The 25763-nt window shown below is 40.0% G+C and overlaps 1 protein-coding gene across 2 annotated transcripts; it reads left to right on the top strand.

Moving 5' to 3' along the window:
- Positions 1-329: 329 nt before the first annotated feature.
- tceanc (transcription elongation factor A N-terminal and central domain containing) lies at positions 330-18419 on the top strand. 2 transcript variants are annotated; one of them, XM_030150227.1, is made up of 2 exons: positions 330-350; positions 16692-18419. In XM_030150227.1, exon 2 carries the CDS (start codon positions 16697-16699, stop codon positions 17687-17689), a length of 993 nt encoding a protein of 330 aa, XP_030006087.1. In that variant the 5' UTR covers positions 330-350; positions 16692-16696; the 3' UTR covers positions 17690-18419. The 2 variants fall into 2 exon arrangements, with proteins under 2 accessions (XP_030006087.1, XP_030006079.1); XM_030150219.1 differs by lacking the exon at positions 330-350 and adding an exon at positions 15914-15951 and having other exon boundaries at positions 16693-18418.
- The last annotated feature ends 7344 nt before the right edge of the window (positions 18420-25763 follow it).

Here is a 25763-nt window from a genome sequence, read left to right as displayed (position 1 = left end):
TGATGTTTACTCCTGTGGGTGGTGCTTGGGCACGATTTTTTTTTGTCCTGAGGCTCTCCTATCTCTTGTTTTGGAGAAATGTTATAATATCATAAATCACAAATTTGCTTCCAGGGTTTACAATCACAACCCGAGGAGAATGTTCTCATGTTAGCGGCGGTAGAGTCATCTTAGGCATTAAATTCCAGAGGAATTTGTACTAAACTTGACTTTCTGCTTCTATTTGAAGTCGCCGATGCTGCAGTGAGAGAAGATATGGTACAGAAACACAAAAGCCTACTGTTACAATGGTCATTAACACAATGGGTGCTACCCTGACAAACAAAAGCGCTTTCAGTTCTTATCTTCAGGTACGTAAACACACCTGTTTCAACCTCTTCGTACAGGTATGATTAACTGTGTGCATTATGCTTTTACAGCTCAGCCTCAGATATGCATGAGTTTATGAGAGCTGGAAACATTTAAGTGCATACCAGCAGAGATATGACTTTAGTGTTGTGATTGGACCATCCTAATGCTTTGGAATGATATTTTATGCTTTCACCAGAAAGAATGTTAGAATGAAAAACAATAATCATGATAGTTATAAATTAGTTCATAGCAATGCCACACACCACAGCAGTTAAAGCTGAGTGCGCAACACCCACTGCTATTACACATACACACAGATCCACACAAAAAGGAGGACACATGAACAGATTAGACATATATGTGGCTGCTTTGTGGCTTCTACATGAACAACATTAAACTAGATCATATGAAAAATAAACAGCCCTAAAAATGTTGCCACTGTGTGCTTTCTCAATCATGAATATGTATTATACCATTTTTTCAATTCACTTCCTATTTACACTAAATAAAAATATAAATGCAACACCTTTGTTTTTGTTCCCATTTTCATGAGCTGAACTCAAAGATCTAAGACTTTTTCCAAAGTAAACAAAAGGCCTATTTGTCTCAAATATTGTTCACAAATCTGTCTAAATCTGTTAGTGAGCACTTCTCCTTTGCCAAGGTAATCCATCCACCTCATAGGTGTGGCATATCAAGATGCTGATTAGACAGCATGATTATTGCACAGGTGTGCCTTTGGCTGGCCACAATAAAAGGCCACTCTAGAATGTACTGTATTTGTGGGGTCCGGGGGAGTCAGAAAACCAGTCAGTATCTGGTGGGACCACCATTTGCCTCACACAGTACAACACATCTCCTTCGCATAGAGCTGATCAGGTTGTTGATTGTGGCCTGTGGAATATTGGTCCACTCCCTTTCAATGGCTGTGTGAAGTTGCTGGATATTGGCAGGAACTGGAACATGCTGTTGTACACGCCAATCCAGAGCATCCCAAACATGCTCAATGGGTGACATGTCCGGTGAGTATGCTGGCCACGCAAGAACTGGGAAGTTTTCAGCTTCCAGGAATTGTGTACAGATCCTTGCAACATGGGGCTGTGCACTATCATGCTGCAACATGGGGTGATGGTCGTGGATGAATGGCACAACAATGGGCCTCAGGATCTCGTCATGGTATGTCTGTGCATTCAAAATGCCATCAATAAAATGCACCTGTGTTCATTGTCCATAACATATGTCTGCCCATACCATAACCCCACCGCCACCATGGGCCACTCGATTCACAACACTGACATCAGCAAACTGCTCACCCACATGACGCCATACACTCTGTCTTCCCTCTGCCCTGTACAGTGAAAATCAGGATACATTCGTGAAGAGAACACCTCTCCAAAGTGCCAGATGCCATCAAATGTGAGCATTTGTCCACTCAAGTCAGTGATAATGACAAACTACAATCAGGTTGAGACCTCGATGAGGACAACGAGCATGCAGATGAGCTTCCTTGAGATGGTGTCTGACAGCTTGTGCAGAAATTCTTTGGTTAAGCAAACCGATTGTTGCAGCAGCTGTCCAGGTGGCTGGACTCACACGACCTTGGAGATGAAGATGCTGGATGTGGAGGTCCTGGGCTGGTGTGGTTACATGTGGTCTGCGGTTGTGAGGCCAATTGGATGTACTGCCAAATTCTCTGAAACACCTTTGGAGATTGGTTATGGTAGAGAAATGAACATTCAGTTCATGGGCAACAGCTCTGGTGGACATTCCTGCAGTCAGCATGCCAATTGCACACTTCCTCAAAACTTGCACACATTGTGCTGTGTGATAAAACTGCACATTTTAGAGTGTCCCTTTATTGTGGCCAGCCTAAGGCACACCTGTGCAATAATCATGCTGTCTAACCAACATTTTGATATGCCACACCTGTGAGGTGGATGGATTATTTCGGCAAAGGAGAAGTGCACAAAAACACAGATTTAGACAGAACAATATTGTGAACAATATTTGAGAGAAATAGGCCTTTTGTGTACATAGAAAAAGTCTTAGATCTTTGAGTTCAGCTCAGGAAAAATGGGGGCAAAAACAAAAGTGTTGCGTTCATATTTTTGTTCACTGTATATGTAGTTGTGCCACTCTTGGTATTAACATAACTGTGGGTTGTTCATGAACAGCATATGCTGTTTGTTTTTCCCAGTGTTATCAGCATTGTTATACTGATTAAACTTTTTATGGCTAGGAGCCGGATATGACAGCACTTGATCAGGGTTGGGGAAAGACACTGATACACAAACAAAAGAGGGTTTGAGAGATTTAACACAGGTAGTTTTAAAGTCATCGTTGCATATTCTTGTTTTAATTAAAGCTTGAATAACTGTTAACTGGATGTCGTGCACAAAAAGGCAAATTAATTCACATCTATTTATGCTAAAATGCAGGATACTGGCACTATTTCATGACATTAACGTTTTTGTATTTGGTGCAAAAGTCAAGCAGAAATGATAAACCCTTGCTTAGTTCTGATCTCCCATTTTATCCTTCACTCCTTTGCATTTTAGAGTCATTCTGAATATTTTACTACTTGAGACGACTGACACACTTCACATGACTGAACAGACCCTCACACCTGTGCATAGTTCGCAGTCTGAGCCTTGCCCTCTGCTGCGATCACATTACAAACGTTAGTCCACTGGATGGGCCACAACTGTGAGCAACGTGGTAGGATTTGGTTATTTGTAACCCAGGCCCAGTGGTGTTGGTGGTGGATTTCCCATAAGGCTGAGCATGTGTGTGTGGGAGAGGGGGATTTCATGGGAAAACAAATGTGATGAATCAATGTGGATAATTGTGCAGCAGAAGGAACATATGGTCAGGAACAGAGGATCATGTCCTTCATTTCAAAGTCAAATGTATGAGCACCATTAAAAAATCTATAGTTTCTGTTATGGGTTCAGGTCACTGCTTTTACACTTTTAATGTCCTAACAGTGCTATCTATGTTAAAGGAGTGATATTTTGCCTTTTTTTTTTTTTTTTTTAAATGGAATTATGCATTTTAAAACATTTCCCTGTGGTCTACATAAACTATAAATGCTATGCTTGGGTCTGAATTCTTCATTAGTTAAACTCCACAGGCCCATCTTCAACCCTATTTCTGATTAATGACACCAGATAGGTTGTTTTGAGCGCTGGCCCTTTAAATGCACATGAGCCACTTCATGCCCCACCCCTTCCAGGTTGTTGGCTGTGCTGCTCTGACCCGTTAAACCAACAACTGAACATTTTAGGTAATCGGCTCGAAGTTTTGACACATTTTCAGTATGGACTACAATGAACAGAAATGTTCGTCAGAAGTCTTGAACTATTAGGGTCCCCAAAAGCAAAAATAAATGTACCAAAGACTAGGGATGGGAATCATCAAGAATTTAACGATTCCGATTCAATTATCGATATTGCCTATCGATCTGATTCCTTATCGATTCTCTTATCGATTCTCATTGGGTGAGGGAATAAAAGAGTACAAACAGGTGTGTTTGTATTAACTGTCTTTTATATTTCCATCTCTGCACAGAAAATATAACATATACAGTATGTACAAATAATAATAACAAATGACGCTGGGCCGGTTCGGGGGGGGGCATACAGTGAAAGTGAAACTGAAGACGCTTTACTAATTCTTCTGTTGTCACATTTGTACTACATGGAACCGATTTGACTCTGCTCAGCTTGTCTCCCATTGTTGTGCACCCCATTTCCTTTCCCTTCTTACCTTCGGAAACTTGTATTTGAGGAGTTACGATGTTTGTTGCCCACACTGGAACCGGCCTGGCTTTCATTTTGCCACTACATTCACAAGCGCCGCTGAGTAGAGTATCAAATACGTGACATTCCTGTAAATGATTCACATGCTGTGGAGGAATGTTTGAGGATATTGGAGGGATTCCACCCTTTTGAAGACATGGAAGCTTTGCAAGTGTTCCAAGTAAGTGGCCCTGGTGTCATCTTTTTAGACCGTTTCTGCCTCAACGCCATGTTGGTTATGTTCTGACCGAACCAATGCAGCGTACGTGTGACATCATCGCGCATGCACAATGAAGGTGAAATAGATAAGCAGAATCGTTAAGCAGGCAGGCAAACGATTCCAAGGAATCAGGCTACTGGGAACCAGTTCTCAAAAAGAACTGGTTCTCGATTCCCATGCCTACCAAAGACTAATAAAAGTGGGTTTAGCAAAATATGACCCCTTTAAAAGAAATAAACAACTCAATGAATATTTTCCAGCTGGAGGATGCACACATTGAGTTTCTCACTTTTCTCCAGTGACACAGGCTACTGTATCTGGTGATTCTGTGTTTGACTCATCCCTTCACTGCAGAGCAAACAAAACAAGCTGATATCAGTTACATTTCCTCACTGTTTCTGGTTGTCGAAAAACAGCTTTATCAGAAACGAACAATAGTATGATCGGCTTGAACAGACATCACAGTGGCTGTTTTTTGGTTGGTGTTTGGTGACTCGTATTTCCTCTCGTATTTAGTTAGCATTGTTTCCAGCTACAAACTGTGACATGTGTGTGTGTGTGTGCGTGTGTGTGTGGGTGTATTTATTTATTTATTTATTTATTTATATTACAGTATTACAGTATTACAGTGGATGTGATAGATGTAGCAATCCCAAGTGATACCAGCATCAGATGAAAGAAAGAACACAACCACAACAAGCTCGAGAAATACCAAGAGCTGAAAGTGGAACTAGAGAAAATGTGGGGTTTGAAGGCAATAGTAGTGCCAGTAGTGAGCAGGGCACTAGAAGGAGGAACCCCCAAGCTGAGAGGATGGCTCCAGCAGATACCAGGAACAACAGCAGAGATCTCCGTCCAAAAGAGCGCAGTAAGAACAGCTAAGATCCGGCCAAGAAAGAACAGTGAAACTATATACGGCAACCGACAAGTCAGCGTCATCATTTGTGCAGCACAATACGCCAGGATGGAGGAAGCTCAAGTTGTTCTGTTGTTCCTCATCTCTTATTACATTGCAAATAAAACCGTACTATCCACAAGGAAAAGACACAGACACACATTGGCTTAAATGTGGTGGAATGCTGCATCAATCAGCGTTCTTCAGCACACAGTCCTGCCTCTCAAGAATTCCAGGGAATCTGAAAAATCCTACCCCCCTTCTAGATACTTTTTTCAGGGAAAGTTTGGGACTGAGGAAAAGTTTTTTTCTTTGAGTAAATTCAGTGGAAAAGTGCCAAAGTTTTTCAAATTCCTGGGGAAATGATAAAACTTCCAACGACGGAAAAGTGTCTCATTTTTATAACAAACTGACAACATTGACATCGGCAAATGCATTACTTCATAATCTTGCTGAATCTTCTCATGTTCTTTCATGAATATACAAGTTTTTTTCTCTCATAAATGTATTCCTTCAATATCTTAATCTTTTTCTCAAAATATTTCTTCCTTCATACTTGATTTTTGTCTTCCCAACATGCATCATAATTATTATTATTAAAGCCATTTGATTTATTTTCTTAACTGCCAGTTTTAGTTTTCATGAACTCTAATAACCCTGCACCCAAACTAAAACAAGAAACACATGTGTCTGTATGTGGACAAAAGATGATAGGGAATATGCACTTATACACACACAGACACACAAAGAACAGAACTTCCACTCCAGTCAGCTGTGATCACCCTCAAGGTCATGATGGGTAGGTTTGTGGGTGTGTGTGATGGGATGGGAGCAGCCAGGCAACCCCCCTTCACTCTCACACTGTCAAGAGCATTAAGCACTGACACAAAATAGAGCTTGACCTTGCTCTCATAACATTAAACCACAGCCTGTAATAGTCTATCACATGTGTTTTAGCAGTGGTGTGAATAAGTGTTGTTTAAAACAGTAACATAACAAAAATCCCCAATGGTTTCATTATCTGTAAAAACAAAAGTGGATAAAAATGCAGTAAGTAGATAGATTTAGCTGCTTAAAGAACTGCACATTGACGTCCACATATGTCTGGCAGATGTTTACTTCTTCAACCCATCATTTCTCTGTTTTTATGAGTACCTTCTAGTTTCTTGTGTTGCATCATTTGCAAATACACACATATACAGCTTGTATTTGTTTTGTTTTCTTGTTGCTTTCAGTGATTTAACATGTTGTCACGAGTGCCTGTCCATGAAGAAACTGATCATTCTAACAAGAACCCCCCCTCCTCCTCTTGTCTTAGGATTTCTCAAGCTCTGGGCGGGGTAGTGTGTGTCTGTGTGTCAGAGCATGTGTGTGTTTGCTCATGCGTACAAGCCATCAAATGTGGCGTGGTCTGCTCAAGAGGCGGGGACAACAAAAGCAGGATGTGATACAGCAGTGCTCAGAGGAACTCACTGCAACGCAGAGGGTGCCACCTAAAGGCCGACTGGCATCACAGTGACAACGTGCTGGTAAAATTCCACTCTCACACAGATAAGGAGGGAGCGTATAAGTGCAGACCAACTGCAGACCAAATGCTCAACAGCCAAGAATGAAATTATTTGATAAGGACGGAGACACTGTTTGTGTGCTTTGGAAAAACAGTTGTGTGTGGCTTCAGGAAACAAAAAGGCAGTGGAGTCATGCTGTGTGCTGACTGATAAAAGAGCTTTTTTGTCTCTTACGTGTGTTCACTGACAGACAAATCTGACCCCACCCATTTCCATCTACACACACTTAGAGGTGAAGAACCCTCCTGTGGTTTTAAAAGTCACATAGTTCAGTTTAGCACTGATTTCCTTTCCAATTCGAGTAAAGCCAGGCTGATATTACTGATACCAGATGCTTATAGCCTAAATCCACTACTATACTGGTGCCAATCCTTCCTCTACACAGAGGAATTTCTCTAGAATAAGATGAATCCAAAAGCATAACACTACTAAAATACAACCTTGCAAAGCCTTTGATGTAATACTTTTCTTTCAACATACACAGTTCATATGTAATGTTCCCATGCACAGTTTACCCCAGTAGGAATAGTTTTCATGTTCTTGTTCTTATTCTGTTCAGCTCTTTATATCTCAGATTATTCTCCTCCACCCCAGTGTTTCGCAAATCAAATCCCATACAACTACATAGGTTACCTGAGTTTTCATCAGGTCTGTGGGTGAGTGGATTGGTCATGGAGTTAGAAGGTTTTGTTCATGAAGATTGCACCTTTTTCCCCAAAGAAACAGTCACATGCAGGCAAAGTTTAGTCAAACACTTAAATGAAACTTGTAACATGTCAACACACACTTACATTATTGCATATATAACACATCTAAACTTTGGGCCTGCACATATATTCATAACTGCTGTGCCAATGTCATTAAATATTCTTGGTTTGGTTTAAGTACAAAAACAACCAGTTTAGGGTTTAAGAGAGATCACAGTGAGGGCTAAAATAAGAAAATTGCATGACTGAACACTGGGAAAAAAAGTTGAAAATTGGAAAAATAATTGGAAATGGGAGACAAACACTGGTCCACAAAGAAGCTGTTCTGTCATATCTGTCGTTAGATAAGACAGTTTTGAGGGTTGCCCTTGTTTCACGGTGTCACAGGACCAATGTATTGGCCATCAGGAATGTTAACAATGGTCATTAGATGGTTCTTCACAAACTGATGTATGTTTTTGTTTTCCCAGTGTGGTCAGGCTGAGATTTACCTGATTGCATGTATTTTAAAAAAAAGAAAAAAAAAACTGACACAATATGCTGATTTTAAGAAACTATGGTTTATCTATTTACAGGAATCATCTGCTGTAGATGGTCCAAGGAAAAGATTACATAAACCCTTTGTTAACAGAAAGACAAAGTGGAAAAATACTGAAGGAAATGAGACTGTTACTCAAAGGAAACTGTTGTTTTTTTGTCTCCTGTGCTTGGCATCAGAGCTTAAAACTTTGAGTAATGAACTGTACCTGTGGCCTCAATATGTTTGTAATAAAAAGTGAAAATTGGACAGACATAACAGTGTAAAAAAAGAAAATAATACAGCTAAGTAAAACCATGACATAGTGGCTTATACAGTGCTGTGCAGAAATCCAAGGTCAACATTAGGTTTGTTGGTTTAGTAAAGTTCTAATGAACACACATATGCATTTCTCAGTCTTTGTATTAAGATATAATCTGCATATATGGGAAGTACGTATGTACAGCAGTAAAAACAAAAGTCTCAGTGGAAAAAACAGCTTCTATAAACCAGTGAGGTAGCATCTAGTGTGACCCCCCCCACCCCCTTTGCACTTAACATGTCTTTAACCTTTTAGTTCAGACAATATAAGATTTATTGTATTCATTTTCTGTTCACATGTCAGATGTTTCTAATTGTGCTTCTACCTGTCGTGGGGTCAGGGGGCACACTAAACAGTGACTTTAACTTTTATAACCAATTTAGTTCATTTTCTGTATGTCTTTTAAAGCTGTGCACATATTCCCTATATTTTCTTGTTGTAACTGAAGAAAAGAGAATGAGAAATAAATATGTAGGCTAAGCTCATTTCAACCCTGCAAAAAACAAAAACAAAAAACAAAGTTAAAGCTGCCCTAAGACTTTTGCTCAGTGAAATATATTTGGTTTCTAATAAAATGGCTTTCTTTAGATAATTCAGTTCCGGTTTGGACTTCAACACACAAACTCTGGCATTTATAGCTGCAGCTGAAATTCACAGGTTGAGGAAGGTGGAGGGTATGAAGTCAAGTCCAAGCCCATATACACACTGAATGCTTTAGGGTATAATAGTGTAACATCTAGTGGTGAGATTTCATCCATCCATCCATCCATCCATCCATTTTCTTCCACTTTATCCGGGGCTGGGTCGCGGGGGTAACAGTCTAAGCAGGGATGCCCAGACTTCCCTCTCCCCAGACACCTCCTTCAGCTCTTCCGGGGGGACCCCGAGGCGTTCCCAGGCCAGCTGAGAGACATAGTCTCTCCAGCATGTCATAGGTCTTACCTGAGGTCTCCTCCCGGTGGGACATGCCCGGAACACCTCCCCAGGAGGCATCCGAAGCAGATGCCCGAGCCACCTCAGCTGGCCCCTCTTGATGTGGAGGAGCAGCGGCTCTACTCCAAGCTCCTCCCTGGTGGCTGAACTCCTCACCCTATCCCTAACGGTGTGCCCAGCCACCCTACGTAGGAGGCTCATTTCGACCGCTTGTATCTGGGATCTTGTCCTTTCGGTCATGACCCAAAGCTCTTGACCCTAGGTCAGAGTAGGAATGTAGATTGACCGGTAAATCAAGAGCTTCACCTTTTGGCTCAGCTCCTTCTTCACCACGACAGACCGATACAATAACCGCATCACTGCAGATGCTGCACCGATCTGTCTGTCAATCTCACGCTCCATCCTTCTCTCACTCGTGAACAAGACCCCGAGATACTTGAACTCCTCCTCTTGGGGCAAGGGCTCCCCACCGACCCAGAGAGGGCAAACCACCCTTTTCCAGTCAAGAACCATGGTCTCGGATTTGGAGGTGCTGATCCTCATCCCACTCGCTTCACACTCGGCTGCAAACCGGCCCAGTGCACGCTGAAGGTCCAGGTTTGATGAGGCCAACAGGAGAACATCATCCGCAAAAAGCAGAGATGAAATCCTGTGGTCCCCAAACTGGACCCCCTCCGGCCCCTGGCTGTGCCTAGAAATTCTGTCCATAAAAATTATGAACAGAACCGGTGACAAAGGGCAGCCCTGCTGGAGTCCAACATGCACTTGGAACAGGTCTGACTTACTACCGGCAATGTGAACCAGCTCCTGCTTTGGTCATACAAGGACTGGACTGCCCTTAGCAGAGGGCCTTGGACCCCATACGCCTGAAGCACCCCCCACAGGATACCACAAGGGACACGGTCGAACGCCTTCTCCAAATCCACAAAACACATGTGGACTGGTTGGGCGAAGTCCCATGGACCCTTGAGCACCCGATGGAGGGTATAGAATTGGTCCAGTATTCCGCGACCAGGACGAAAACTACGCTGTTCCTCCTGAATCCGAGGTTCGACTATCGGTCGGATATTCTTCTCCAGTACCCTGGAATAGACTTTCCCCGGGAGGCTGAGGAGCGTGATCCCCCTATGGTTGGAGTATATACTCCGGTCCCCCTTCTTAAAAAGGGGGACCACCACCCCGGTCTGCCAATCCAGAGGTACTGTCCCCGACTGCCACGCAATGTTACAGAGACGTGTCAGCCAAGACAGTCCCTGCACATCCAGAGACTTAAGGTACTCAGGGCGAATCTCATCCACCCCTGGTGCCCTGCCACCGAGGAGCTTGCCAACCACCTCGGTGAGTTCAGCTTGGGTGATGGACGAGTCCACCTCTGAGACCTCAGCCTCTGCTTCCTCCATGGAAGACGTGGCAGTGGGATTGAGGAGATCCTCAAAGTATTCCTTCCACCATCCGACAACATCCCCAGTCAAGGTCAGCAACTCCCCACTTCCACTGTAAACAGTGTTGATGGGGATCTGCTTTCTCCTCCTGAGGCGCTGAACGGTTTGCCAGAATTTCTTCGAGGCTGACCGATAGTCCTTCTCCATGGCCTCCCCAAACTCCACCCAGACCCGAATTTTTTCCTCCACAACTGCTCGGGCTGCAGCACGCCTGGCCTGCCAGTACCCATCAGCTGCCTTGGGAGTCCCATGAGCCAACAAGGCTCGATAAGACTCCTTCTTCAGCTTGATGGCATCTCTTACTTTTGGGGTTCACCACCGGGTTCGGGGATCACCACCACGACAGGCACCAGAGACCCCCTGGCCACAGCTCCAAGCAGCCACATCGACAATGGAGGTGGAGAACATGGTCCGCTCCAACTCAGTTCAATGCAGATTTCAATCATATGGATCCCACTGACATTGAGATCCTCTTTTTAAGACCTTTGAGTGTCACATTTAAGGATTACTTATTGATTTTAAGGATAATTAATGCCTTCATTTTTGGATAAATCACATTTAAGACTTTGTAAGGATCCATTGACACCCTGGTATAGGCTGGTATGATGCTATAACTAACAATGATAACCTGTTCATCCAGTTTTGTCAATTACCAGCAGTTTTGGTCTAAAATGTGTTTTGTGAGGTCGCCACAACCCTGACCTTTAACCTTCAAAATCTGTCTTGACTATTTATCTTGATCTTTGAACTTTCCTCACCTGAATCATTACACTTTATCCTTCATCCATTAGAGAAACAGAAATAAAAACAAGTGGTGCCAGGCACAACAAATCCCGCCCTTCACATGTATTGTTGCATATTTTGGAATTGATCCAGCTGATGGCATGTCATGTGATGGTGTCAACTTTTCAATTGCCTCTATATATGTGCCAAGTTTTAAGTAAATTGAAACTAAATTGATGTTTTATAGACATGTGAAATTTTGCCCATTTTAAGTAAATGGGGGAATTTTTTTTTTTTTAATTCATAAAACATTTGAACTTTGACCCACTGTTCCCAAAATGTAATCAGATCTATTCTGGGTCATTAGCAATCTATAAACCCAATTTGGTATGAATTAAACCAATAGTTTTGCTGCTAGAGTGTTAACAAACAAACAAAAAAAATGAATCAAGAACAATACCCCTTGCTTCCCCTTCGGGGGGCAGGGTAATAAACCAAGCATTTACCAACAATAGAAACACTTTTGTCCAGTGTCTACAAAGCTTGTCATTCCATCATATCCATCTCCAGTCTCCTCTGCCTAACAGTTAGTTGATTTGTCCCTATTTCGTCATCTAGGTCCCTTTTCTTTTTTTCTGCACTTATTTATGCACCTGTAAGAGAAACATGGGTCATTTTTATCAAGCCATATTGTTGTTTTCATGGTGAAGTTGAGCTCTGTCATGTACTGTGTCACGTGTTCATGATAAAATTGCATATCCTTAAGCAGGAAACAACAGAATTTGCAAAGTATCAGTAGCTGAGTATCAATCTGCTCGACTAGTTCAGTCATAACAACCAAAACAGAAATAAGACCCACACCTCTCTTGATCCCACAATTCATCTTGGAAATTAAATCATTCACGGTGCTATGAAGCAACACTTGTGGGTAGAAAGAAAACTTAAACATTAACATTGCTAAAAGCCTCCATGAAGCTCCATTTGGGGATTTAAAAGCTGCCGTTTACAGACTTAGAAACAGAAGCCATTAAGCAAAGAGACACCATATCAGTTTTCCCTCAGGGCCTCTGCAGCCATTGGCCCCAGCTGTATGAATCTTAAAAGCTATTTTTTAATATAAGATTAAAATGGTGATGTCATATCTCAGGTTGCATTAAAGCACAGTGATTTCATATATATATGTCATGGAAGTGTTTAAGCATGAGTAATATTGCATATAATTTGACAGCACTGAATTATGGTGCTGTTATTAAACGTGCATCATTGGGTTATATTGTCATTTTGACCTAAAAACTCATTCACTCCAATATATAATGTTTGTACACAAAGGAAACCAAGACAGATTAATGCTTCATCATTAGAAACTGAATCCATCCGTAACATAATGACAAACATAAAGATGCATATTTGGATGGTGATTAAGGGATTGTGTAAAAATTTTGTGTATTTTTCTTTTTCGTTGTGATTAAGCTGAGAAAAATGGGAATAATAAATAAAAAAATAGGAATAATAATTTAATAATGGGCCATAAAACTCCTCAGAAACCACAGATAGAACACATAAAAAGAACAGCAAGTAAAAGTAATAGAGTTCTGAATAAAGTAAAGGGCCTGGGGCTGAAATGTGGCTCCGGTTGGCCCTGAGACAGGGGCATCTAGGCCACAAGTACCCAATAGAAGATAAATCAATGAGATGCGAGACAAAACAATGGACTTAATCACTCATCTTTCTTCATAGGTCTACAGAAAATATATAAAGAGAAGTCATGGGACAGTGATGTTTTGTGACATACCATCAGTGGCTAGACTTCAAGAGAACACCACATAGAGGGTTTTTTTGCCTGTTATTCACATTATAAATGTCCAGTTTTCTTAACTGGGGTGGTTGTGAGTTAAAAGTGGATCATAGAGTGTGTGGTTAAAAGAAAAAAAAAATTGCTTTGCTAACTTGAGTTAACCTTTTATTTAGACAGATGAAGATAAGCAATAGGTTGAGCGTAAATATGACCCTGAGTGGGTCCAGAATGGATTGAGGTTCACTGATTTTAACAAGAGTAGCGCGTTGACCCGTGGGACACCACGGGTTCTAGATGTGATAGTTTTCTTGTGGGGGAGAGCTGACGCTTGGGAAAAGATGTATAGATTTGTCTATATTTTATATGTACTGACATAAAATTGTTTGGTAAATCATTCTTTAAAATTTAAATGACAATTAGTATATTAATATCTAGGGACTGAAGTTTGTAAATTAGTTGTTCCTTTTTTTAACTTAATTTCCCATCATGCAGCTTGGTACTGCGCTTCCCATCAACCGTTATGGGCATGGGTGATTGTAAGGGTGTTGTATTCCAAAATTACTAATATCTCCTAAAATACTGGTCCTATCAACTTGCCTTTTTTGCTAGACTCTTCCTTGACCAAAAATTCATAAGCATGCCAAACTGCAGCAGTCAACTCTTTCCGGATTTGTGTGATGCCCAAGACAGACACACAAACACACACAAACAGAATCCCCTTCCCTTTCATGATATAGATTGTTGAATGTTAAATGTCGTAATGACCCCTCAGCCATCCCTTTTGATAATGAGGGCTGCACCATACCCCTGTTGCTCCTAAGGAAGAATACAGTATCAATATTCCCTCACTTCATCTGTGCTAGCTTTTCCTATCTGCCACCATAAGCCATGAACTGGCTCTGAAAGACCTGAGAAATGTATGTCAGCAGTGCTCTCTAAATGTGACACACTGACCCTGATTTGACCTTGTAAATGAAGGTCAAGGTTAATGCCCAAAAGCTTCCTAAAAACCACCTAAATACTATACATGAAAGGGATCAGATGATTTGGTGAAGCATTGACACTGTTGCTGAAGGCCAAATTTGACACATCAACCCCGATTTAACCTTGAAAATGAAGGTCAAGGTCGACATCCAAAGAACTCATCCAAGAGTTTCCCAAGTTGCACCTAAATACCAAACCTGAATGAAACTGGACGATTGGGTCATGATTCATCGCATTGACATAGATGGACATATACATGGATATAAGTAGCTGGGATTGGCTCCAAGCAACCCCCGTGACCCTAGTGAGGATAAAAGCGGGTTCAGATAATGAATGAATGAATGGATGGATGCCGCAGGGTACAACAATACTCCTGTGGCCGATGGCAGAGGGGTAAATTTACTTGAGGGGACATGTGTTCCTGTAACACATTGAATTTACGAATTAAACATTAAATGCGACCAAATTTACAGCATACATTTGTTCCAAAAACATACCGTTTTAGTCTGCAAATGAAATTAATCATATCACTTAAGCCTTTTCCAAATCATTAGCCTCATAGCAAAATTGGCTAAGTCATATTTTTTGCCAAATTATGATATCTGCGTAAAATGAAGTAGGAGTGTTCGGAGAGTTAAATTACAGATAGCGCAATTTGGCCAAAAATGTGAATTAGGCGATTATGCTATGAGGCTAACAAAATCATACTGTAATGGCTTGAGACAGAAAAATGACCTTTTTCAGAGAATGACCCACTACTTGACTGCCACCACTACTACCTACCTATTACTTGAATATACTAAATTAATAACCTATTTGTGATTGATGCTATGTACAAATGATCTTCGTTTTTTGTAATTATGCTTTAGAAGTGTCATAAATCAAGCTATCCCAGGATGAAATGATAAATACTTGCAGATATGTTGCTTAAAATATTGTGTTGGAGCCACTGTAATTTTTTCCCCCACAAATATGAATACTCTGAAAACACTCATTCATCTTCTTTTGCGTAACTTGTCTGATCTTGCTGTGAAATTCCACTCCTCCTTTCGTCTCTCATCCCTGTCCTGGCTATTTGTACATATTAACTGCATGTTTCTGCTCATAGAGTCACAAAACATCCAGCAATGTTTTGAAAAAGTACCAGACATGTCATTCTTTGGATTCATCTGTGAAAGTGACATTTTTTGGGATACACCTTTTAGTCTGAGAGAAAATCCAATGTGTGTTATTGTTATTGCACACTGAGCTGTGAAAATAAGCAAACAAGAAACTGAAAACATATTCAATGTGTTTAGTTTCTGAATAATTGATGACTGAAACCAAATATACTCTTAAATCCCTATGTAGTTATTTGAAAACCCTGTTCAAACCACATATGCATCGCACATCTGAAACACTTACCACACAAAGCAACACATCAACAAACAACTGAGTGAATCTGAGACCTTTGTAGGACATAATTAAAATATATCAAACATAATTTAAAATGGGTGATGCACAAAAGGTAAATTATACTTCAGTATGAGAAAGTGGAAACAAACTCTTCACAAGGATTTATTTCTCTGAGGTGACAGCCCCATCTAGTGGCCACGTCAGAAAACACCCTCTTCTTCAGACACATTCAACATGGCTGCCTCCGTGTAGACGTTTTGTTCTGGTGTTAAGTGTCTGCCAGCAGTGACAGAGCTCAGGTAAGTCAGCATTTAAAACATATTTTAGAAAAAATATACAACATACTGATCAAACAATGCTGTTTGCGCGGTCACTTGTTAAAAGTTGTATCTTAGGCTTACAATAACGATGTTTTCTGTGTAATCTTTAGTACTAGTAAACATTGTGCGTTCAAAATATAGTTAAATGACGCTATGAAATGTCAGCCAAATGTACTTAAACTATGAAAAGTAAACTATTATTATGGAGTAAAATAGTCCCTATTAGTGTTGTACTATCACATCTAATATTTTTCATTAAATTACAGCTACAGTAATGTGTAAGCTTCGTTTTACATGTTTAATTTTAAACTACTTAACGTACATTTAGTAAGGAGTTAAATCTACGTGAGTATATCATATCATGTCATCATATATATGATGTTTTAGCATTGCACATATCTCTATGAAGTCAGCTATTAGTGAGGTTACAAAAACGTGCTTTCTACAGTGGTTTAAAGTAATTAGGTTTCTTTTTTTAGTTTAAGCTTAATGAAAATCTGAAACCCATTACATAAAGGAACTTTGTCGTTCACAAACCTTAAAACTCAACACATTCGACTTTTGCAAAACAGGAAAATGAAAAACTGTCAATTAACTAAAGCTTTCAGGTATATTTATTGACATGTGACATGTAAAGCAAAAAAAGTGGAAAAAGTAAAGTACAAGAACCTTAAATGTGTATTACACCGCTGACCATATGTGGGGTTTTCTCTTTGCAGCCATCATGAACTCAAAGCAAATCCTTCACTGTGTTCAGCAAATAGAGAAACTAAATACAGACAGAAGATATGGGGACATCATGGCTCTCCTTGGTGACCTTGACAAACTGCACATCACAGCAGAGCAGCTGGAAGCAACAGATGTTGTCAAAGTTCTGTACAGACTCCTGAAATCCTGCAAAGATGAGGGTGCGAAGAAGACAGTGAAGCACTTACTGACTAAATGGAAAAGACAATACAGTAAGGAGAGACAAGGGATCAAATGTACAGATGAAAGGAAGGATACTGAGCTCTCCTGTGATGTTTCTGCAGTTGATGAAACTGGAGATGGAGATAAAGGAATTTGTAAGAAGAGGGATTCCTGCTCCAGTTCACAGACATGTGACACAGGGGCTTCTGCCAAACAACATACCAACCTACAGACTTTAGCAGCACAAACCTCCTCTGCTTTTCCTGATCTCTCATCTGTAAGGCCCAAATGTGTTCAGCTCCTTCTCTCTGCCCTCAGACCTGAACCTTCTGATCAGGACAAAGCAGCAAGTCTGGCTGAAGACATCGAGAAGAACATTTATGAGCACCACAAATCTTGCCAGATCAAATACAAAATCTGTGTGAGAAGCAAGATAGCCAACCTTAAGAACCCCAAAAGCAGCCACCTGCGTTCAGGCCTGCTGAGCGGTTTGCTGTCCCCCGAGGCCTTCGCTCAGATGTCTGTGGAGGAGATGGCCAGCACAGAACTCCGCCAACTGAGGGAGGAGTACTCATCACTTGGTGTTAAAGAGAGGCAGCTTCCTCAGGGTGTGGAGGGGACACAGACGCAGAAGATCCGCTGCAAACAGTGTGGGGCATCAGACTGTAAGGTGACGCAAATGCCCAGGGGTGCACTTTTCTTACCTGCATGGGTACGGCGAGCTGGTCCTGATGAGGATGCCATGACTTTTGTGACCTGCAGCCTTTGTGGGCAGCAGTGGTACCACAGTGGCTGGATCTGCTTCTAGATCAATTATCACATGCAGAGGCAGATAGAGTTTTAAATGAAGGGCCTCCAAGAACACACAAAATCATATTACACATTCTGTGTACGCGAAGGGGATGAGCAGACTCTATTTTCTGATGAAACTTAGATCCTTCAATGTATGCAACAAGATGTTCGAGATCTTCTTCCAGTCTGTTATGGCCGGTGCCATCTTCTTTGCTGTTGTGCATTGGGGCAGCAGCATCAGAGTCAGCGACACCAACAGATTTCATGAGATTATCAACATGTCTCAGGCTGGACAATTTTGAGACCGTGGTGGAGAGGAGGATGCTGAGGAAACTGATATCCTTTGTGGGCAATGATGAGTATCCTCTCCACCACACACTGAACAGACAGCAGAGCACCTTCTGTTAAAGCTCTGCTGTAGAACAGACAGATAGAGGAAGTCTTTCCTGCCACTTGCACTGTACAATAACTCACCACTGTCTGATGTTTAAACTCTGGTCATAAACATATGTCCACTATGTACTCAAATGTCATTTTGCATCAACATTACAGTTTACTTTGCACCTCACAGTGTATTTTTGCATGTTGTAGTTTAATTATCCTGGTTTTTACCCAGTTCTGTTTTTATACTTCTAATTTATTATGTATAGTAATTTTGCTCTTATGCTCTATTTTTTACTTTGGTTTGCTCTTGTATTCTGTTTTTATTGTGTCTCATGCTGCTTCTGCACTATAATTTCCCAGTTTGGGATCAATAAAGTACATCTATCTACAGCTCTAGAAAACAAAAGAGACCACTGCAAAATTATTACTTTCTCTGATTTTACCATTTATAGGTGTGTGTTTGAGTAAAATTAACATCCATCCATCCATCCATCCATTATCTTCCGCTTATATGGGGCCGGGTTGTGGGGGTAACAGTCTAAGCAGGGATGCCCAGACTTCCCTCTCCCCAGACACCTCTTCCAGCTCTTCTGGGGGGACCCCGAGGCGTTCCCAGGCCAGCCGAGAGGCATAGTCTCTCCAACGTGTCCTGGGTCGTCTCCGAGGTCTCCTCCCGGTGGGACATGCCCGGAACACCTCCCCAGGGTGGCATCCAAGGAGGCATCCAAAACAGATGCCTGAGCCACCTCAGCTGGCCCCTCTCGACGTGGAGGAGCAGCGGCTCTACTCCGAGCTCCTCCCTGGTGACTGAGCTCCTCACCCTATCCCTAAGGGTGCGCCCAGCCACCCTAGTAAAATTAACATTTTCAATTTATTCTCTAAACTACTGAAAACATTTCTCCCAAATTTCAAATAAAAATACTGTTATTTATAGCATATATTTACAGAACACAACAAATGGTCAAAATAACAAAGAGATCTTAAATAATGCAAAGAAAATAAGTTCATAATCATTTCTAAACAACACAATGTTTTAACTTGGGAAAAGTTCAGAAATCAATATTTGGTGGAATAACCCTGATTTTCAGTGACAGCTTTCACATGTCTTAGCTCTCCACCATTGCTGTTGGATGACTATACAGCTCCTGGCATTGAAATTCAAGAAGCTCAGCAATGTTTGATGGCTTGTGACTTTCTCTGAAAGTTTTCGAAGTGGGTTCAGGTTGGGAGATTGGGCTGCCCATAACAGGGTCTTCATCGAGTGGTCTGTCATCCACACCTTTATTGACCTAGCTGAGGCAAGGAGCATTGTCCTGATAGGAAAACCGTTCTTCAGAGTTTGGGAATGTTGTCAGAGCAGAAGTTCAGTAGTTTTGAATTGTTATTTTTTTATTCTAATTACTTTTGCGGTACTAATAGCACTGTTTTTACCACCCAGCTACTATCACCCAGTTTTTACCACCCAGCTGCCCAGTCCTATAGCAAGAAGATAGATATGGCCACAGAAGTGGTTTTTACACTCCTTCTTAAATAAAACATGGACCAGGTGTCAATTAAGTAGAATAAGGTGTGCTTGTGTTGGAATTCAACAGACACAGGAATGGAATGGCTATCATACATGCAGGCATGCTGATTTCAGAGGAAATTGCAGTGGTCTCCAGAGCTGTACTATATTTGCAAACACAAATTGCAAAACTTTTTTTTTTCTCGAAATATTATTAGCTTTTAATATTGCTTGTGCTTGTGACTCTAAAGTAGATCCATATATACTGTTGCCCATAAAGTTAGAATAATTTTGTTTTAAGACACATTCCTGTTTTTATCCGTATTTATACACATCAGTAATCACCTTTGACCAGGTGCAATTACATACTGAGTCTCAGTTACACTTAATCTATTAAGAATAAATCACATTGACACAATCATTTCAAGTGAGAAGGTGCAAATATTTTTTTCCAGCTTTATGGGAAACAGTGTGTACAGTGTATAACTATAACTATATATATATATATATATATATATATATATATATATATATATATATATGTCCTGTTAAATAAACCCCTAAAAATGGCTACTCCTCTAGAAAAGGCACAATCTGTATTATAGTTTATTGAAACAAAATAATGATTATGTTAAAGATATCAAGATACGGGACATCAATGACCTGAGGTAAAAGATCACTGATGCCACTGATGAGGCGATGCCACAGTGAACATGGCAAGATATCGGGTACCTTCTTGATGTTCTTTGTGTAACTAGTGGTGCCCATATAGAGGTGTATTAAATGAGGCAAAAAAACCCTTTAATATCTACCTTTCATTTTGTAATAATTTCCACAGATTTGTCTATTAATTTGTTTTTGTCATAAGTTTCTTAAATTGTAAAGAGACTTTATGGAGACCCTGTTCTGTAGTTTGACTGTAGTTTGCATAATTAGCTATTGGCACCTTCCTTCTCACACAACACCCTGCCACAGTTTTGTAACAAACCAGAAAAATGTTTACACACCACTTAATATGAAATATGTTATGTATTTATTGATAGAATCGATATGATTCCACTGAGAAATAGATCATGTACACATTTAGAAGAACCCCACCCCTGTCACAATGCCTATACTCATAACCTGTGGTTATGTGTGTTGGGTTAAATATATATTATGTTTTTTACTCTGAATCTTATGATAATTTGAGGGACACGCTGTGTTTGCTTTTGATTTTGACCCCAGTCTGTTGTAATAAAAGTGCACATGTGGCTTTGACTGAGCTGAAAATACTGAGATATGATTTTCTGTCTCCATTGCACATGACCTGCAAGTTCTTGTTAATTATTACTTTAGGACCTGTGGCAAACTTGAGCCTAATAACAGTATCATCTATTTAAGCTTCATAGACAGAATTGACTGCTTTTGAGTGGGACAGAAAAGAGAAAAGTTATTTGAAGCCATTTGATAGTCATGAAAGATGGGAATGAGAGAAGGAAACAGGTACTACAATCAGGGGGATTTGAGTTAATTTTGGTATGATTATGTAAAATGTATAAAACAAATAAATATTGGTAACACTTAAATTGTTTTCTACAAAACTGGAGGAATGCCGAGTGGAAACAAAAGACAGCATTCTAGTTGGATTGTGTGGATACATGTGACTGAGATGAGGAATTTTTAGGATTTATCCATACGTTTGCATGCCATGAATTTCACAAAATGTTCACCATTTAACCCACAGGGGAAAACAGAACAGTGGCTATCCTAAACTATATCTGAACTGAAAACATACGGCCTATTCCACAGGCCACAACCCCATCTTTTCAAGAAGTCAATCTTGCCATCGTCTGTCGGCTCCTCTCTGACTAATTACTCTTTATTTTATCTCTGGTTATTGTAGTTCGTTCAACTCCATTTCACCAGTTTTTTCTCTTAAATCTGGTCAGTTAAGCAGCACAAACCCACTCACACCATGACCTTCTGCCTTCGCTAATGTTTTTGTATTACCCTTTTGAGCTGCTTGTGTTAAAAGTTGTGGGTGTAAATGCCGGCAAAATTCCTCATTACTGAGAAAAAATATCCCATTCATCTTCGGGCAGAGTGGAGGCACTAGATGAGACATGTGACCCCAGCTAACGGTGAGCATGTGAGTCAGTAATCTGCCCTCCAGCCTGGACATCCCATGGTTCTCTGTTTCCGCAGCCAGTTGACTGGTTCATTTACACATCAGTGCAGCGTCACATCGAGCTACATACATTTAGTTCTCTTCTTGAAATGCAGGAAGCTTAGCCTGACAATTAAAGCTAAAATGAACATAAGTATGGCTTTAACCCTCTTGCATCACTATGGACATTTTTATCCAAATGGGGTGAAATTTCACTTTGATCTGGCCATAACTGACTAAGTGTCTGGTATAGACCAGCTCTAATTGTTATGTGTCATGAGATAACTTGTATAATATAATATAATATAAATACATTTTGATTGATTTATTGATTGATAACTTTGCCCACGTTACTGTGTATTGTATGATTTTTGAATTGATTATTAAAGCACTTATTAAGGATATGTCTCCTTCCACAAACTGCTATAAAAGTATTATAGATTTATGTTTTTTCCACTTTTTATGTTCAGTCTTTCAATCAACTTCAGTCCTAATCAAAACTACCAAACAGTAATTATTTTAACCCTTTAGATGCCGGTTTGATTACATTGTCAATGTGTTATCACAAAGGTGGAAATGAGAGGACTCAAATGCACGGTGCTGAAGGGAAAAAAATGGTTTTATTAACACAAATACCAAATCCAAACATAAAGATGGCAAAAGAGTCAGAGTGGGTTGTTGTCCAGGTTATGGAGAAGGTGGAGAAGATAATGGACCAGCGCCACACAGCTGCAGCAACAAACCTTAAATAGGCTAAATGATGATGTGCTGCAGCCGGGCGGCGCTCAGCAGGTGGGTCTGATCAACGATAATGTGGAGAGGGAGGAGAGGGAGGAGCCGGCGGTCACACCGGTGCAGACCGTAACATGTTGATTAACAACAAACACAAAAAGGCCACAAATTAGAAACAACACTGACTTGAATGTATTATTAGTTATTGCACATTGTCACACTTAAAACTGACTACCCTAAATAGGAGCTTGAAGTCCTATTAAAAGCACATGTTTTTATGTCACAGCCAATACAGAAAATAATCAAGCATTCAGTAATTAATTTTACTAATTTTACCAAGAGATCAGGCAGCATTATAGGCCTAAGCATGAAACATTTGTCATTTCTCAATGATGAATCAGCTATAAAAGTACAATATTAATTATATATTTTGCATTTTGTATGGATAGAAGTGGGGAGGTGTGTGGAAGTGGAGAAAGTTCACTCGATCCAGCAGAACCTGCAGAAAGAGATTTGGTGCTCTGTGAAATGTAATTCTGCACTGTGGTGACTGCAGCAGCTTTTGATTTGGGGTGTCTTGTCTGTTACTTTCTGAATGAGGTGATGCTGTGAATCTATACAGCTGAAGAGTCAATGAGATTGACTCTGTTCATGACATGATTTACATGTGATTGAATCTTCAAATTGAATCAATTGCTAATGAATTATTCTCACTGTCAATATTTTAAGCACCACTACACACATGAACAACAAAGATGTTAAATGCATATTTGATAGTAGTTTTTTTTTTTTCTTTTACCATGACACTGGTGTGCTAAACAGCTGACTCTTCAGCCTTTCAATCTGTTCCAGGACACATTCCTGTTCAGACTGATAAGTGAGTCTGGACAATGTGTTCAGACCACTTTCAAAAGCATCCTGAGAGGTTGGGCTTGAATGCAGCTTAAAGACAGGTCAGGGTGGTGTGTCATCTACGGTCGTATAGTCCACAAGTGTGCATCATGACACTTCTCGGTGGCGGAGGCCTTGTTTACTGTTCAGAGTAATAGGCACAAACTGAATGAACAGAAATAGCTACATGTTACATGTGGTACTATTTTAATTAAGTTTTATATTTATAGAAGCAATCACCATTTCAAGGCAGTGAACATAATAATAATGGTAATAATAATTTGTTTTTGCAACAACTGGGAGATTTTTATTTTGTGATTTTGTGTTCCAGTCTTATAATAGCAGCACTTTCACCCTCTCACCATTTCATGTAGTATACTTTAGTCAACATTAAACTTCCAGATCTTAATTGAGAGAATTGAAGTTCCATATCTAATTTTCCTTACTCCTTACTTTCCTTTCAGTACTATTAGTCCTCTCTCTCCTGTTTCTTCACTTCACACAACTGTTCTGTTCAATCTCCATCAGACCCAGATGGTTTTAAACAACTGTATCAGGGAAAGTCCTGAACTAAACATCTCTTTTCACAACTCACTGTCTCTTGTCAGATGTGTCACTGTGGTATCTACTCAGTCAGATACAAGATGAGTGTGGCCGAATTGTGTCACAGCTCTGTTCTGTCTCTGTTCAGATCCCCCCTTTATGCTGTTCTGTTTAATAACAGATTTCACCCTGTCAGTCACGGTGGTCTGTAAAATCTGTGTCCTGTAGCTGGTTCTGTCACATGCAAAGAAAGAAAGATGCACAAATATGCATGGAAATCATGTCCTCTGACTAAAAGTAATTCCCTTAAAAATGGTCAATAACGGTGGAATAAAAACATAAAGAGATATAAATCTGGTATTATTGTCTTTAGTTGCCACTTCATCTTAAGCTGTTACACTTTTTAATCCACAAAATGTGTTTCTATGGTTACTCTGATTTTTGTGAGTCAAAAAGTTAATTAAAATGACTTTACCTGTATTAGGACATACATACAACTCTTCTACATTGTTGGTTTCCTTTTAATACTTTAAAGTACATCCTACTATATAATACACGTTCTGTGTCCCATTGATGTTGCAGCACAGGAGGGTGTTTGTACAGATTTTCCTCGGCCTTCACAGGCCTGATCGTCGCCAAACTCGCCAAATGAATAGAAACATTCCCTGACTATCAGCTAGGCACAATTTTATGTCCATATTAAACCGTTGTGAGGTATGCTGGGCAATTTTACCCTCTCTCTACTTTGAATTCTTCATCCCTGCTGCCATACTCCATTTTCGGAAGTGGTTATGCTGCCGTTCATGAAATTTCTACTGCTGGCAGACGATGCTACAATGAGAAGGCTGCAGTTCACTACCACTGTATGAAATTAATCATGCTTGATAGGCCAAACAAATACATGCTCTTCCCTTCATGCCTCACATGTTGGCTCAAATTATTACCTGCACAATGCATGATTAAATGGTAGTTTACAAATGGATAGTGGTGGCAGACAAATTCTACTTATGCTATCGTACATTGATGGTACTGAAATAAGCAAACTGCCTAAATGCAAAATTGTGTCTTGAAAATATTCCTCAAATATCCACTCTCAAATAATGTGAACAAATAACATCACGACAATGTTTTACAAATTGCTGCTGCTCTTGTTGTGCCCATTTACAATAATGTATAGGCACTTTTCACACACAATGGCACCACGGGTACAATGCTGCTAGTTTTAATAATATATTGATTGGAGATGTATTTCTCTAATTGTTGTCCACCTGTGGGGTTTTATTTAAGTTTTTTAAACTTATTATTTAACAAATAATATACAGCATAATGACATCTTTACAATTGGTGTTTGTTATTCATGTTGCACCTAAAGGGCCTTCAATTATAGTGGAGAAAGCTATCATGTTTAAATTTGAGTTACAATCTGTATACTTCCTCTGCATCGGTGAAAAGAAAAGAAATGCATTGCACACGTTTATCTTTTAGGTAAGTGCTCTGCTGCTTCTATCGTGTTCCAATAACATGCATAACTTATCACATCATAATAATAATCTTAAAATATTCTGTTCATCATTTTATAATTTGCAACATTTCCCATTGAATCAATAAATTGATAATTTATTCTTCTAACATAAAGTGTTTCCTGGTGTAACTATTTTCTATTTGATGTTGTAATAATGTGAAATTACATTCTTATAAATTATAAATATCATAGAACATAAAAATATGTTGTTGTAATATATATATATATATATATATATATATATATATATATATATATATACTCCTTGCAGCTACACTTCCATTATCTTGCTTTCTACCTCTTGCTGGGGTCCCAGACTTCAGATATTTATTTATTTATTCATTTATTTATTTACCCTTCCTTGC

The sequence above is a fragment of the Sphaeramia orbicularis genome, chromosome 2 (genome assembly GCF_902148855.1).
Source record: "Sphaeramia orbicularis chromosome 2, fSphaOr1.1, whole genome shotgun sequence".
NCBI lineage: Eukaryota > Metazoa > Chordata > Actinopteri > Kurtiformes > Apogonidae > Sphaeramia > Sphaeramia orbicularis.
Note: the sequence above shows the minus strand (reverse complement) of the source record. Positions and strands in the feature narration are given on the sequence as shown.

Excerpts from the sequence above, each read along its gene's own strand:
- tceanc (XM_030150227.1), top strand. The coding sequence starts at position 16,697 with ATGAACTCAAAGCAAATCCTTCACTGTGTTCAGCAAATAGAGAAACTA.